The sequence below is a fragment of the Ascaphus truei genome, chromosome 10 (assembly GCF_040206685.1).
Source record: "Ascaphus truei isolate aAscTru1 chromosome 10, aAscTru1.hap1, whole genome shotgun sequence".
In the NCBI taxonomy this organism is placed as follows: Eukaryota; Metazoa; Chordata; class Amphibia; order Anura; family Ascaphidae; genus Ascaphus; species Ascaphus truei.
In genome coordinates this window covers 64,336,726-64,352,364 of record NC_134492.1, presented here as the reverse complement: position 1 = coordinate 64,352,364, position 15,639 = coordinate 64,336,726, and the positions used below count along the sequence as shown (strand labels likewise).

Below are 15,639 nucleotides of genomic sequence, written 5' to 3'. Positions count from 1 at the left end.
GGGATTGCGCTGCAGAAGCAGAGAGGCTGCTGGGTGATCCAACTGCAGAGGCAGAGAGGCTGCTGGGTGATCGTGCTGCAGAGGCAGAGAGGCTGCTGGGTGATTGCGCTGCAGAGGCAGAGAGGCTGCTGGGGATAACACTGCAGAGGCAGAGAGGCTGCTGGGTGATTGCGCTGTAGAGGCAGAGAGGCTGCTGGGTGATCCCACTGCAGAGGCAGAGAGGCTGCTTGGTGATTGCGCTGCAGAGGCAGAGAGGCTGCTGGGGGATTGCGCTGCAGAGGCAGAGAGGCTGCTGGGTGATCGCGCTGCAGAGGCAGAGAGGCTGCTGGTGATTGCACTGCAGAGGCAGAGACGCTGCTGGGGGATTGCACTGCTGAGGCAGAGAGGCTGCTGGGTGATTGCACTGCAGAGGCTGAGAAGCTGCTGTGTGATCCCACTGCAGAGGCAGAGAGGCTGCTGGGTGATTGCACTGCAGTGGCAGAGAGGCTGCTGGGTGATTGCACTGCAGAGGCAGAGAGGCTGCTGGGTGATTGCACTGCAGAGGCTGAGAAGCTGCTGTGTGATTCCACTGCAGAGGCAGAGAGGCTGCTGGGTGATTGCACTGCAGAGGCAGAGAGGCTGCTGGGGGATTGCACTGCTGAGGCAGAGAGGCTGCTGGGTGATTGCACTGCAGAGGCTGAGAAGCTGCTGTGTGATTCCACTGCACAGGCAGAGAGGCTGCTGTGTGATTGCACTGCAGAGGCAGAGAGGCTGCTGGGTGATTGCACTGCAGTGGCAGAGAGGCTGCTGGGGGATTGCACTGCTGAGGCAGAGAGGCTGCTGGGTGATTGCACTGCAGAGGCTGAGAAGCTGCTGGGTGATTGCACTGCAGAGGCTGAGAAGCTGCTGGCAGTGTCCTGTTAACAAACCCCCTGCGGGATTTCCCCTCTCTCCCCAGGACTGCCCCATTTCTCCTCTGGGATTTTCCGCTGCTGGGGACGGGACACGTTCATATCTCTGAGAGGTTTGCTGCTTATCACTGGGCGTCACATCGAGGCCAGGTGAGGAAGCGTGTAACACGCATCAGTACACGGGACAGCCACCTGCAGATTGTATGTTGTATGTGAAGCGCTCAACGTCACTCCCATTACTGCACATGGCGGGACAAACATTGTATTTTTTTTAAAAACATCTTCTCAATGGAATCGGTTTCCTTAGAAACATCCAATGTCCCCTAAAGTCACAGTTACTTCATTGCTTCGTAAAAACAAGTCTGTTTCCACTTTCTCTGGGTCTGTTTAATTCAAATTGGTAATTATTGTACTTTCTTCAGAATCTCTGTAAACATGTTCTGCTGCCATCACACACCGTGTCAGAGAGACTCGCAAACAGCCTGTCACGGGAGACCAGGACTAATACCAGGGATCAATATCGCCAGGCAGAAACACAAGCGGTTATTCCATTCATTTATTGGAAACGTATATCCACAACAGTACAAATACAGACAATACACAGACTTAACTGGGGGTACTGGGGGTACCTGCCGGGACCTTCTTCCAGAGATTTCCCTGTTCTGCTCCCTGCACAGTGACTACAGGGCCTGCAAGCACAATCACCCCCAGCACTGGCGCTCTGTATCTGCCAATCACCCCCAGCACTGGCGCTCTGTATCTGCCAATCACCCCCAGCACTGGCGCTCTGTATCTGTATCTGCCAATCACCCCCAGCACTGGCGCTCTGTATCTGCCAATCACCCCCAGCACTGGCGCTCTGTATCTGTATCTGCCAATCACCCCCAGCACTGGCGCTCTGTATCTGTATCTGCCAATCACCCCCAGCACTGGCGCTCTGTATCTGCCAATCACCCCCAGCACTGGCGCTCTGTATCTGCCAATCACCCCCAGCACTGGCGCTCTGTATCTGCCAATCACCCCCAGCACTGGCGCTCTGTATCTGTATCTGCCAATCACCCCCAGCACTGGCGCTTTGTATCTGTATCTGCCAATCACCCCCAGCACTGGCGCTCTGTATCTGCCAATCACCCCCAGCACTGGCGCTCTGTATCTGCCAATCACCCCCAGCACTGGCGCTCTGTATCTGCCAATCACCCCCAGCACTGGCGCTCTGTATCTGCAGCTGCCAATCACCCCCTGCACTGGCGCTCTGTATCTGCCAATCACCCCCAGCACTGGCGCTCTGTATCTGCCAATCACCCCCAGCACTGGCGCTCTGTATCTGCCAATCACCCCCAGCTCTGTATCTGCCAATCACCCCCAGCACTGGCGCTCTGTATCTGCCAATCACCCCCAGCACTGGCGCTCTGTATCTGCCAATCACCCTCAGCACTGGCGCTCTGTATCTGCCAATCACCCCCAGCACTGGCGCTCTGTATCTGCCAATCACCCCCAGCACTGGCGCTCTGTATCTGCCAATCACCCCCAGCACTGGCGCTCTGTATCTGTATCTGCCAATCACCCCCAGCACTGGCGCTCTGTATCTGCAGCTGCCAATCACCCCCAGCACTGGCGCTCTGTATCTGCAGCTGCCAATCACCCCCAGCACTGGCGCTCTGTATCTGCCAATCACCCCCAGCACTGGCGCTCTGTATCTGCAGCTGCCAATCACCCCCAGCACTGGCGCTCTGTATCTGCCAATCACCCTCAGCACTGGCGCTCTGTATCTGCCAATCACCCCCAGCACTGGCGCTCTGTATCTGCAGCTGCCAATCACCCCCAGCACTGGCGCTCTGTATCTGCCAATCACCCCCAGCACTGGCGCTCTGTATCTGCCAATCACCCCCAGCACTGGCGCTCTGTATCTGCCAATCACCCCCAGCACTGGCGCTCTGTATCTGCCAATCACCCCCAGCACTGGCGCTCTGTATCTGCAGCTGCCAATCACCCCCAGCACTGGCGCTCTGTATCTGCCAATCACCCCAGCACTGGCGCTCTGTATCTGCCAATCACCCCCAGCACTGGCGCTCTGTATCTGCCAATCACCCCCAGCACTGGCGCTCTGTATCTGCCAATCACCCCCAGCACTGGCGCTCTGTATCTGCCAATCACCCCCAGCACTGGCGCTTTGTATCTGCCAATCACCCCCAGCACTGGCGCTCTGTATCTGCAGCTGCCAATCACCCCCAGCACTGGCGCTCTGTATCTGCCAATCACCCCCAGCACTGGTGCTCTGTATCTGCCAATCACCCCCAGCACTGGCGCTCTGTATCTGCCAATCACCCCTAGCACTGGCGCTCTGTATCTGCAGCTGCCAATCACCCCCAGCACTGGCGCTCTGTATCTGCCAATCACCCCATGCACTGGCGCTCTGTATCTGCCAATCACCCCCAGCACTGGCGCTCTGTATCTGCCAATCACCCCCAGCACTGGCGCTCTGTATCTGCCAATCACCCCCAGCTCTGGCGCTCTGTATCTGTATCTGCCAATCACCCCTAGCACTGGCGCTCTGTATCTGCAGCTGCCAATCACCCCCAGCACTGGCGCTCTGTATCTGCCAATCACCCCCAGCACTGGCGCTCTGTATCTGTATCTGCCAATCACCCCCAGCACTGGCGCTCTGTATCTGCCAATCACCTCCAGCACTGGCGCTCTGTATCTGCAGCTTCCAATCACCCCCAGCACTGGCGCTCTGTATCTGCCAATCACCCCCAGCACTGGCGCTCTGTATCTGCCAATCACCCCTAGCACTGGCGCTCTGTATCTGCAGCTGCCAATCACCCCCAGCACTGGCGCTCTGTATCTGTATCTGCCAATCACCCCCAGCACTGGCGCTCTGTATCTGCCAATCACCCCCAGCACTGGCGCTCTGTATCTGTATCTGCCAATCACCCCCAGCACTGGCGCTCTGTATCTGCCAATCACCCCCAGCACTGGCGCTCTGTATCTGCAGCTGCCAATCACCCCCAGCACTGGCGCTCTGTATCTGCAGCTGCCAATCAGCCCCAGCACTGGCGCTCTGTATCTGTATCTGCCAATCACCCCCAGCACTGGCGCTCTGTATCTGCTAATCACCCCCAGCACTGGCGCTCTGTATTTGCCAATCACCCCCAGCACTGGCGCTCTTTATCTGTATCTGCCAATCACCCCCAGCATTGGCGCTCTGTATCTGCCAATCACCCCCAGCACTGGCGCTCTGTATCTGCCAATCACCCCCAGCACTGGCGTTCTGTATCTGCCAATCACCCCCAGCACTGGCGCTCTGTATCTGTATCTGCCAATCACCCCCAGCACTGGCGCTCTGTATCTGCCAATCACCCCCAGCACTGGCGCTCTGTATCTGCAGCTTCCAATCACCCCCAGCACTGGCGCTCTGTATCTGCCAATCACCCCCAGCACTGGCGCTCTGTATCTGCCAATCACCCCTAGCACTGGCGCTCTGTATCTGCAGCTGCCAATCACCCCCAGCACTGGCGCTCTGTATCTGTATCTGCCAATCACCCCCAGCACTGGCGCTCTGTATCTGCCAATCACCCCCAGCACTGGCGCTCTGTATCTGTATCTGCCAATCACCCCCAGCACTGGCGCTCTGTATCTGCCAATCACCCCCAGCACTGGCGCTCTGTATCTGCAGCTGCCAATCACCCCCAGCACTGGCGCTCTGTATCTGTATCTGCCAATAACCCCCAGCACTGGCGCTCTGTATCTGCAGCTGCCAATCACCCCCAGCACTGGCGCTCTGTATCTGCCAATCACCCCCAGCACTGGCGCTCTGTATCTGCAGCTGCCAATCACCCCCAGCACTGGCGCTCTGTATCTGCAGCTGCCAATCACCCCCAGCACTGGCGCTCTGTATCTGCAGCTGCCAATCACCCCCAGCACTGGCGCTCTGTATCTGTATCTGCCAATCACCCCCTGCACTGGCGCTTTGTATCTTTCAATCACCCCCAGCACTGGCGCTCTGTATCTGTATCTGCCAATCACCCCCAGCACTGGCGCTCTGTATCTTTCAATCACCCCCAGCACTGGCGCTCTGTATCTGTATCTGCAGCTGCCAATCACCCCCTGCACTGGCGCTCTGTATCTTTCAATCACCCCCAGCACTGGCGCTCTGTATCTGTATCTGCCAATCACCCCCTGCACTGGCGCTCTGTATCTTTCTTTTTTTTTTTTCAACTTAAATTTTTTATTTTGTTCAGTACATAATATACATACAGTAGATAATCTCTCAGCCGCGTACCGTGACAGTTTACTGCATGTGACAATTCTTCTGTAAATTGGTGGACGTCTTTGGACAAACTGGGAAGACCGACAGACATACTGGGGGGGGGGATCTCCGGTTAGGACCCGGGGGGGGGTGGGAGGGGGGGGGACGACAGACAAGGGGGATGGAAAAGGGGAAGCGAGAAAGGGGAGGGGGGGGGGGGGAGTATGGGGGTTAGGGGGATCTCCTTCCGTGGGTCCGCTTCTGCCTCCCCCATACTGGTTCTCTGCGTCTGAGGACTTTCTGCGTACCCCGTAGGACGTCCGGTTCGTAACTGATTTGTCTCTCTCATTGTCTTGTGTGTCCCTTCTTGGTCCTACGAGGTGATGGGGTGGGGGGGGGGGGGGGGGTGGGCGTTTCTATCCTAGTGTGTTGTAGGTTCCGTCAATAAGCACTCCCTTAAGGGAGAACGCATTTGTTCCTATTAAAGCCAAATTGAGGACCTCTCCACTCCCCGGATATCTTTCTGGGCTATCCATGGTGCCCATACTTTTTCAAAATTTTCGCCAGTGTCATTGACTAAGCTTGTTAGCATTTCCATCTGGCATACCGTCCAAATTCTATGTCTAATGTTTGAAATTGAAGGGATTATGTTTTGTTTCCATCGTGCTGCAGTCTCCCCCCTCATCGCCATAGCAAAGTGAGCTATCAGTTTGTTTTCGCCTTTAGTGAACCCGGTTGCTGGCCTGTTCAGGAGGAACAGCCATGGGTCTAATGGGACGGGTTTACCTGTGATTATGTTCAACCAGTCTTTAATTGAGTCCCAGACTGGGACGATTTTGGGGCAGGACCACAGCATGTGCAACAAGTCTGCCTGCTGTCCACATTGTCTTGGACACAATGGGGAGTAACTGGGCAGAAATTTGGCTAATTTAGCGGGAGTGTGGTACCAGCGCATCATTACCTTATATGCATTCTCCCTTAAGGTTGTACACATGGAGCTTTTAGAGGTTGCCGTCACTATCTTGGTCCAGTCATCTACCTCTAGCTCCTCACCTAGGTCTGTTTCCCATTGGGTCATATATCTGTTTTTTTCCTTCACTGTCTTGCTAGAACCGGTTACCTCCTTATACATCTGCGATGTAAGTCTCACCGTGGATGTCCCTGATCGACAGAGCTTTTCGAAGTTTGACATAGGGGACTTTGGCTGAACTTTTTGATAGAACGCCCTGATCTGGAGGTACCTAAAGATCTCGGCATTAGGAATATGGTGGTCGGATTTGACTAATTCGAAAATTTTTATGCCTTGTCTCCCCTCCAGATCCACCAAACGCTTTATATTGTTTTGTTTCCAGATAGAGAAGTTTGTGCTAGATTGGCCCGGAGCAAAGAGGGGGTTATTCCAAATTGGTGTCATACCCGATGCCCTGCTAGTCAGGCCACACTTAAGCCTGGCGCCTGCCCAGATAGATAGCGAGTTGGTCATTGAGGATAACGGCAGTTTGGTGCTATTGCGCACCTTCTTGGGGTACCAGATCAGATGCTCGAGTTCCAATGGGGAGCATGCCTCTCGTTCTACCGCGACCCATCTTTTAGAGTCGGGGTCAGTGTGCCATTGCACAATTTGACATAATTGAGCCGCTCGGTAGTATGATAACAAACAAGGTACCGCTAGTCCTCCCGCCCCTGTTTGTGTGCGCATTATCTTTTTGCTCACTCTCGCCTTTTTGCCTCCCCAGATAAACTTATCTATCTCAATTTGGAGGGAGAGAGTTTCCTTCAAATTTAACGGCACTGGGAGCGTTTGAAAAAGATACAAAAGGCGAGGGAGCAAATTCATTTTTACGCAGTGGATTTTGCCAATCCATGAGATCTTGTTTTTAGCCCACTTATGGAGATCCTCTCTCAGGGTCCGCATCAGTTGCGGGTAGTTGGCTTGGCCGATGGTATTATATGTCCTTGTGATATTGACTCCCAGATATTTGATTTGTTGCTTCTGCCAGCGGAAATTGAAGTTAAGGGCAATTAATTTTTCTACGTGTTTGGGGAGATTTATGTTAATGGCCTCCGATTTGCTCTGATTTATCTTGAACCCGGAGACCCTGTTGAACCGTCCCAATACCTCGAACAGGTTCGGCAGAGAGGTAAGGGGCCTGGATACTGTCAGGAACACGTCATCCGCATAGAGTGCCACCTTATGCGTCTGGTTTCCGATGGCAATACCTGAAATATCTTTGCTATCCCGGATCTGGGCCGCCAACGGCTCCATACACAGTGCAAAGAGGAGGGGGGAGAGCGGGCATCCCTGTCGCGTACCGCTCTTAATTTGAAAGGGGTCTGAAGCGAATCCCTGGTGGGTCACCCTTGCCGACGGGGTTGAATATAGCGCAAATATAGCTTTTATTAATTTGTTGCCCATTCCGAACGCTCCAAGCGTGGCCTCCAGGTATGGCCAGTCTATCCTATCAAACGCTTTTTCCGCATCCAGACTGAGCGCCATAACTGGTATATCATTGTGATTGGCTATTTCTATCAGATCAATAATTCGTCGGGTATTATCCGATGCTTGTCGACCCTGGATAAACCCGACTTGATCTGGGTGCACCAGTCTGGGTAGGATTAGACTCACTCTATTGGCCAGTAATTTGGAATAGATTTTGATGTCCGAATTAATGAGGGATATAGGCCTGTAGCTCTTACAGTCCTGCGGGTCTTTCCCTGTCTTGTGTATTACTGAGATGGACGCTTGGAGCATTTGGCTCGGGAATGGGGATCCGTTCAACACTTGGTTAAACATACGTAGTAAGTAAGGGGCCAATTGTTTCCTAAACTTTTTGTAGTAAAGATTCGAGTACCCGTCTGGGCCCGGGGCTTTAGAGGGTTTCAGGTTTTTCATAACCTCCGCTAATTCCTCCATTGTAAAATCTCTGCCCATCACCTCTCTGTCCACCTCGCTCAAACAGGGTATATTTGAACTTGCTAGAAAATTCTCCAGGGCCACCTTGTTCGCTGGTGATCTGTTTACTTTATCCCCGTCATATAATTTTGCATAGAAATCTTTAAATTCCCGTACAATTTGCTTGGGGTTGGCAGTAATTTCCCCTGATTCACGTCGTAACGCTTGGATACTATAATTGTGCGTTTTAGAGTTAATCATATTGGCTAGTAAGGTATCTGGTTTGTTTGCTTTCTCGAAAAATCTTCTCTTTGACCAACTTAACGCTTTCTCAGCCTGGGAGGTGAGCAGAAGATTCAGCTTTGTCTGGGTGTCTTTAATTTGTCGCAGGGTCTCTGCGTCAGGTGACCGCCTATGTTGTTCCCAGTGCTGTTTTAGTTCTGCTTGCACCTTAATAATTTTTGCGTTGCGCTCCTTTTTCTTGCGGGCTCCCATACTAATCAAAACCCCCCTCAGTGTTGCTTTGTGTGCCTCCCAGAGGGTTATGTGTGAGTCAACGCTGTCCTTATTTTCACTGAAAAAGTATTTAATCTCCTCTTTGATTTTTCTCTCAAGGTCTGGGATCTTTAGGAGGGAGTCATTTAGTTTCCAATTTGCTCTTGGCCTTTCCAGCCCTATCTGCGCGCACCTTAGCTCGATCGGTGCATGGTCCGACCATGAAATATCATGGATCCCTGTGTGGGTGACCGCGGAGACCAGTCTGCTAGAGATAAAGAAGTAATCGATTCTACTGAATGAGTCGTGTGGGTGTGAGTAGAAAGTGTAGAGTTTTTCTAGCGGGTGGCTTTCTCTCCATGCATCTATTAGGTGAAGGTCTTTCAGACCTTGTGCTAGCGCGGAAGATCGGGGGTTGGTTCTGCACTTATGGGGACCTGAGCGATCTAGGGTTGTGTTCATAGCCACGTTGAAGTCCCCGCCTAGGATTAGGGCTCCTTCGCTAAACTTTTTTATAATGCCGAATGTCTTCGTAAAGAATTCTGCTTCATGGGTGTTGGGGGCATACAGCGTGGCTATTGTTATGGGGAGCATGTTGATGGACCCTATGAGCATCAGGAACCTCCCCTCTCGGTCTTTCTTTACCTTATCCACTACTAGGCCTACTTTATTATGGACTAGGATTGCTACCCCCCTTTTTTTTTCTGGAGCGGAGGATAGGAATACTTGATTATATTGTTTATCAAAATATTTGGGCGCACTAGAGGTACTGAAGTGCGTTTCCTGGAGTAGGATGAAGTCCGCTCCCTTTTTTTTGTAGTCAGTGAGTGCTATCCTTCGTTTGCATGGTGAGTTTAGACCCTTAGTGTTATGAGATATAAAGGTTAGAGGCATGTTGTTGTGGGGAACTGACCTTGTTTTACTAGTGTTGCTCTTGGATGTATCGGGTCGCTACGGCGCCGCTTCTGTTCCCCTGCAGTACTCAGTTCTGTGCAGGGCTTCAGCGGGGGGCCACTCGTGGAGGAGACAGTGTGGGGGGGGGTGGACACAGTAGGTACTTGGGACACATAAGGGAAAAGAAAAAACATGTAAACAACATACATCAACTGGGGAGATTGATCAGCGGCATAGGACCGCCGTCTCTCCCTTGCCTGTGGGACTACGGGTCTCTGGAACACGCCCTCTATCTTTTTCCTCCTGAAAAGGGCCGTGTTGCCCCGCCTCGTCCCCAGGACTTCCTCGGGTTCTAGGGCAACTGCCCCATCCCAAGGGTAGACACGCATGACGACTGTAGGACCGCCGTCTCAGCCGATGAACTAGTAACTTTGTTAGTCCAAACCTGACCTATAAACAACCTGCATACGTAAGAAATTGCATGTAACCTACAACTCTGACCTTCTATCAGTAACTTCCAACAACTTGACCCTCCTTCCTCTGTAGCCCCCCTCCGACTTGCCTCTTGCATTGCCTATTAGGCCCCAATCCTCTGCTGAGTCCCGTGGTTATTTACCCGTTTTTTTTTTTTTTTTTTTTTTTTTTTTCCCCTCCCCCCCAACATCCCCCGTCTTCCTGTCTGTTTTTGCCTCTTATTTCCACTTTACCCTCTCAGAGCTCTGTATTGGGGCCTCCACCTCCTGCCCCCCCGATGGCCTATGGCTACCTTCATTGCTGTCCCTTGCCGCTCTCTATTGCTGTGTAAGCCCCTGCTGCAGCGGGTGTTCCCGTCTTTATCTCCCTCCCTCCCTCCTTAGCAGGATCCTATTACTGCTATGGAGGTGACAGCATGAATAGGGTGTATGCCGTATGTCTAAGAGATGTCCTCAGGGGGCTCGCCCGCAGGGGTATCCGCGGGAGGGGTGCCATCTGGGGACGTAGGGGTATCAGCGCGGTGATTAGAGGTATCAAAGAGCGAGAGGGGCGGGAGTGTCATTGAGGGAAACGCCAGTGGGAGCAACAGGGGTGTCCGCGCAAGGATCAGGGGCGGCCGCGGGAGCGGGGGTGTCAGTGAGTGGGTTGTCCGCCCGTGGGGTGGCTTCCGTTGCCCTCTGTGCTATCTTGTTTATCCCCCCTCCTAGGGCCCCGCCCCTCCCCGTCTGCGTGCGCTCTATAAGTGCGTCCCTTTTCTCTTTCGGCGCCGTGTAGTGCTTGGCCTCCTCCAGGGTCGCCTTCCGGGTCCCGCCTCTTCCGGTCCGTCCTGACCTCCGCCATCTTGGTTGTGGCATCTCTCCTCCGTCCCTCTCGCGCGAGGTGCAATCTCCTCCCTGTTGACGTCATCCGTAGCCGCACCTCCTCAGTTGGGCACCGGAGCTGATTCAAGATGGATGCCAGTCTCTCTCCGCTGCCGTCGGGGGATCAGGTAGATGTTGCAGCCGGACCAAAGGGCCTTGTCTCTTCTGGGCTCTGGGGGGGATGCCGTGGGGGGGTTTAGCTGTACAGGGGTCTCAGCGGGACTGCTGCGGGTACTGTTTTAGCGAACAGAAAGCGGGGGGTAGGGAGGGGAGTCAGCAATAACTATGAGGGAACCCAGTCTCTTTAGTAGTCCAGTTACCGTGGACTGCGGGCATGATTTTTCTTGTTGGATCTTCCCGCCTCCCGCCATATTGGATCCGGCGCTGTTCTGTTTCCCGCCACCTCCTCTGTAATTTTGTCCTGTAAGCCCAGTTTAGTGAGGAAGGCTCCGCCATCTTCAGCTTTTTTTATTGTCGTAGATGCCCCGTTTCTGGACACAAGAAGCCCAAAGGGGAAAATCCAGCGGTATTTAACCCCTTCATCTCTGAGGATTTTAGTAATTGGGGTAAGTTGTTTTCTTTTTAATAGTGTGGTGGGGGAGATGTCTTGGAAAACTTGAATTTTGTGCGATTCAAAAGATGGATTATTGCGGGTCAGCTGGGTAAATAGTTCTTTTATTTTAAAATAATGGAAGCGGGCGATGATATCCCGTGGGGGGTCTCCCGGCTGCGGCCTGGATCTCAGGGCTCTGTGACACCGGTCCAGATGCAACTCTTGGGCCGTCCTGTCCGGCATCAATTGGGTTAGCCACCGGCCCACGAAATCCTCCGGGTCAGGTTCTTCTTCGGAGACCCCTCTAATTCTCACGTTATTCCGACGCTCTCGGTTTTCAGCATCTTCTTGTTTGTCTAAGAGGTCTTGGATAGAGTCCTTTACCTGGGCTAGTTGTTTGTCAGTTTTATGGAGGGACTTTACTGTGGTGTCCAGCTTCCTCTCCAGGGTGTCTGTTCTGTCGCCAATGCTGCTGATGTCCGCTCTCAGGGACGCCACTTCAGCCTGCAGGCATCTTTTAATATCAGTGCAGAACTCCTGCATATCGCGCCTCCGCATAATTCTGTTCCCGCTATCTTCATCCCTCTCTGCCTCTGAGTCGGACCCGCTTGGCGGGGGGCCCTCATGGCTGCGGGCGCGTGGCTGATCTCCTTTGCTGTAATAGTCAGTCATTACTGTGGAGGGGCGCTTCGATCTTGTCCCTTTAGACATCCTGGAGGTGTCCGGGTACGTTGTGGTCAAATTTCGGCGAAATCCGCCAGGTTTGGATGTATTTATTAATTAATTTGTGTCGGCTAGAAACGGAGCTGAATGATCAAGCAGCCATTCAGTCCGTTGTCCGCGCTCTGTATCTTTCAATCACCCCCAGCACTGGCGCTCTGTATCTGTATCTGCCAATCACCCCCAGCACTGGCGCTCTGTATCTGTATCTGTCAATCACCCCCAGCACTGGCGCTCTGTATCTGTATCTGTCAATCACCCCCAGCACTGGCGCTCTGTATCTGCCAATCACCCCCAGCACTGGCGCTCTGTATCTGCCAATCACCCCCAGCACTGGCGCTCTGTATCTGTATCTGCCAATCACCCCCAGCACTGGCGCTCTGTATCTGCCAATCACCCCCAGCACTGGCGCTCTGTATCTGTATCTGCCAATCACCCCCAGCACTGGCGCTCTGTATCTGTATCTGCCAATCACCCCCAGCACTGGCGCTCTGTATCTGCCAATCACCCCCAGCACTGGCGCTCTGTATCTGCCAATCACCCCCAGCACTGGCGCTCTCTATCTGACAATCACCCCCAGCACTGGCGCTCTGTATCTGCCAATCACCCCCAGCACTGGCGCTTGAGCTAACTAGGGGTCTCCCTCCCCACCTTTTTATACCCTTAAAACATAATATTGCAACACTCAGTTCCAGGTGCTGCCTATATGCCCGGCCCTGATTGGTGGTTAGGAAGTGCTGCCTACATGCCCGGCCCTGATTGGTGGGTAGGAAGGCGCTGCCTACATGTCCAGGCCCTGATTGGTGGGTAGGAATGCGCTGCCTACATGCCCTGGCCCTGATTGGTTGGTAGGACTCTACATAACATTTGCAACATAACAAGGTCACAGGGAAAGGTCACAGACCAAGGTGCAACAATTCTACTGCAAACATATTAACCCCTGATTCCTGGGATGCTGGAACCAAGCAAAGACATACATATATACACAACATATAATACAATACCAATGTATTACTGACACGTAGGGGTAATGGCAGATTTAACCTTTATTAACAGCAGCCATAATTCCCCCTACAGTCACACAGTCATTTTTACAAAAGAGATTAGGTGCAGATTGTATAAACAAATAAAATCAGTGTTTGATTACTACAGAGACATTTAAATGTTTTGCAAAAAATATATAACTATGTATACTAGTTTGACTTATTTAAAAATCACTTACATTTAAACCTTTAGAACATGTCACTGCCACTAGTACACTTTGCTCCTAGGAGGGACTGATCCCTTAACCATGTCACTGCCATTAGTACACTTTGCTCCTAGGAGGGACTGACCCCTTAACCATGTCACTGCCATTAGTACACTTTGCTCCTAGGAGGGACTGACCCCTTAACCCTGTCACTGCCGTTAGTACACTTTGCCCCTAGGAGAGACTGGCCCCTTAACCATGTCACTGCCATTAGTACACTTTGCTCCTAGGAGGGACTGACCCCTTAACCATGTCACTGCCATTAGTACACTTTGCTCCTAGGAGGGACTGAACCCTTAACCATGTCACTGCCATTAGTACACTTTGCTCCTAGGAGGGACTGACCCCTTAACCATGTCACTGCCATTAGTACACTTTGCTCCTAGGAGGGACTGACCCCTTAACCATGTCACTGCCATTAGTACACTTTGCTCCTAGGAGGGACTGATCCCTTAACCATGTCACTGCCATTAGTACACTTTGCTCCTAGGAGGGACTGACCCCTTAACCATGTCACTGCCATTAGTACACTTTGCCCCTAGGAGGGACTGACCCCTTAACCATGTCACTGCCATTAGTACACTTTGCTCCTAGGAGGGACTGACCCCTTAACCATGTCACTGCCGTTAGTACACTTTGCTCCTAGGAGGGACTGACCCCTTAACCATGTCACTGCCATTAGTACACTTTGCTCCTAGGAGGGACTGACCCCTTAACCATGTCACTGCCATTAGTACACTTTGCCCCTAGGAGGGACTGACCCCTTAACCATGTCACTGCCATTAGTACACTTTGCTCCTAGGAGGGACTGACCCCTTAACCATGTCACTGCCATTAGTACACTTTGCCCCTAGGAGGGACTGACCCCTTAACCATGTCACTGCCATTAGTACACTTTGCCCCTAGGAGGGACTGACCCCTTAACCATGTCACTGCCATTAGTACACTTTGCCCCTAGGAGGGACTGACCCCTTAACCGCGTCACTGCCATTAGCACACTTTGCTCCTAGGAGGGACTGACCCCTTAACCATGTCACTGCCATTAGTACACTTTGCTCCTAGGAGGGACTGAACCCTTAACCATGTCACTGCCATTAGTACACTTTGCCCCTAGACGAGACTGACCCCTTAACCATGTCACTGCCATTAGTACACTTTGCTCCTAGGAGGGACTGAACCCTTAACCATGTCACTGCCATTAGTACACTTTGCCCTTAGGAGGGACTGACCCCTTAACCATGTCACTGCCATTAGTACACTTTGCCCTTAGGAGGGACTGACCCCTTAACCATGTCACTGCCATTAGTACACTTTGCCCCTAGGAGGGACTGACCCCTTAACCATGTCACTGCCATTAGTACACTTTGCTCCTAGCAGGGACTGACCCCTTAACCATGTCACTGCCACTAGTACACTTTGCCCCTAGGATGAACTGATCCCTTAGCCATGTCACTGCCATTAGTACACTTTGCCCCTAGACGAGACTGACCCCTTAACCATGTTACTGCCATTAGTACACTTTGCTCCTAGGAGGGACTGACCCCTTAACCATGTCACTGCCATTAGTACACTTTGCTCCTAGGAGGGACTGAACCCTTAACCATGTCACTGCCATTAGTACACTTTGCCCCTAGACGAGACTGACCCCTTAACCATGTCACTGCCATTAGTACACTTTGCTCCTAGGAGGGACTGAACCCTTAACCATGTCACTGCCATTAGTACACTTTGCCCTTAGGAGGGACTGACCCCTTAACCATGTCACTGCCATTAGTACACTTTGCCCTTAGGAGGGACTGACCCCTTAACCATGTCACTGCCATTAGTACACTTTGCCCCTAGGATGAACTGATCCCTTAGCCATGTCACTGCCATTAGTACACTTTGCCCCTAGACGAGACTGACCCCTTAACCATGTCACTGCCATTAGTACACTTTGCTCCTAGGAGGGACTGAACCCTTAACCATGTCACTGCCATTAGTACACTTTGCCCTTAGGAGGGACTGACCCCTTAACCATGTCACTGCCATTAGTACACTTTGGTATAATATTGTTCCCCTGTGTGGTTTTAGGAACATTATCGTGGCGTTCGCAGGCACCCTGAGGCACGGGCTGATCCCCAACCTCCTTGGCCAGGGGACGTACTCCCGGTATAACTGCCGCGACGCCGTGTGGTGGTGGCTGCAGTGTGTACAGGATTATTGCAACACGGTCCCTAACGGCACGGCGATCCTCCAGTGCCCGGTGTCCCGGATGTACCCGACAGACGACTCTCCCCCCCTGTCTGACGGAGCAGTGGTAAGCTTCTCTCTCCATGAAGCAGACACCGTCCCTGCCCTGCAGAGCTTACAATCTATGTTT

General features: G+C 52.6%; 1 protein-coding gene across 4 annotated transcripts in view; it reads left to right on the top strand.

Annotated features, from left to right (window-relative positions):
• AGL (amylo-alpha-1,6-glucosidase and 4-alpha-glucanotransferase) overlaps positions 1-15,639 on the top strand; it is a 340,722-nt gene that overhangs the window by 257,616 nt on the left and 67,467 nt on the right. For all 4 annotated transcript variants that reach the window (XM_075617125.1, XM_075617126.1, XM_075617123.1 and 1 more), the window contains exons 25-26: positions 938-1,040; positions 15,351-15,576. In XM_075617125.1, the coding sequence (XP_075473240.1) occupies positions 938-1,040; positions 15,351-15,576 (329 nt within the window). The remainder of the gene's footprint in view (positions 1-937; positions 1,041-15,350; positions 15,577-15,639) is intronic.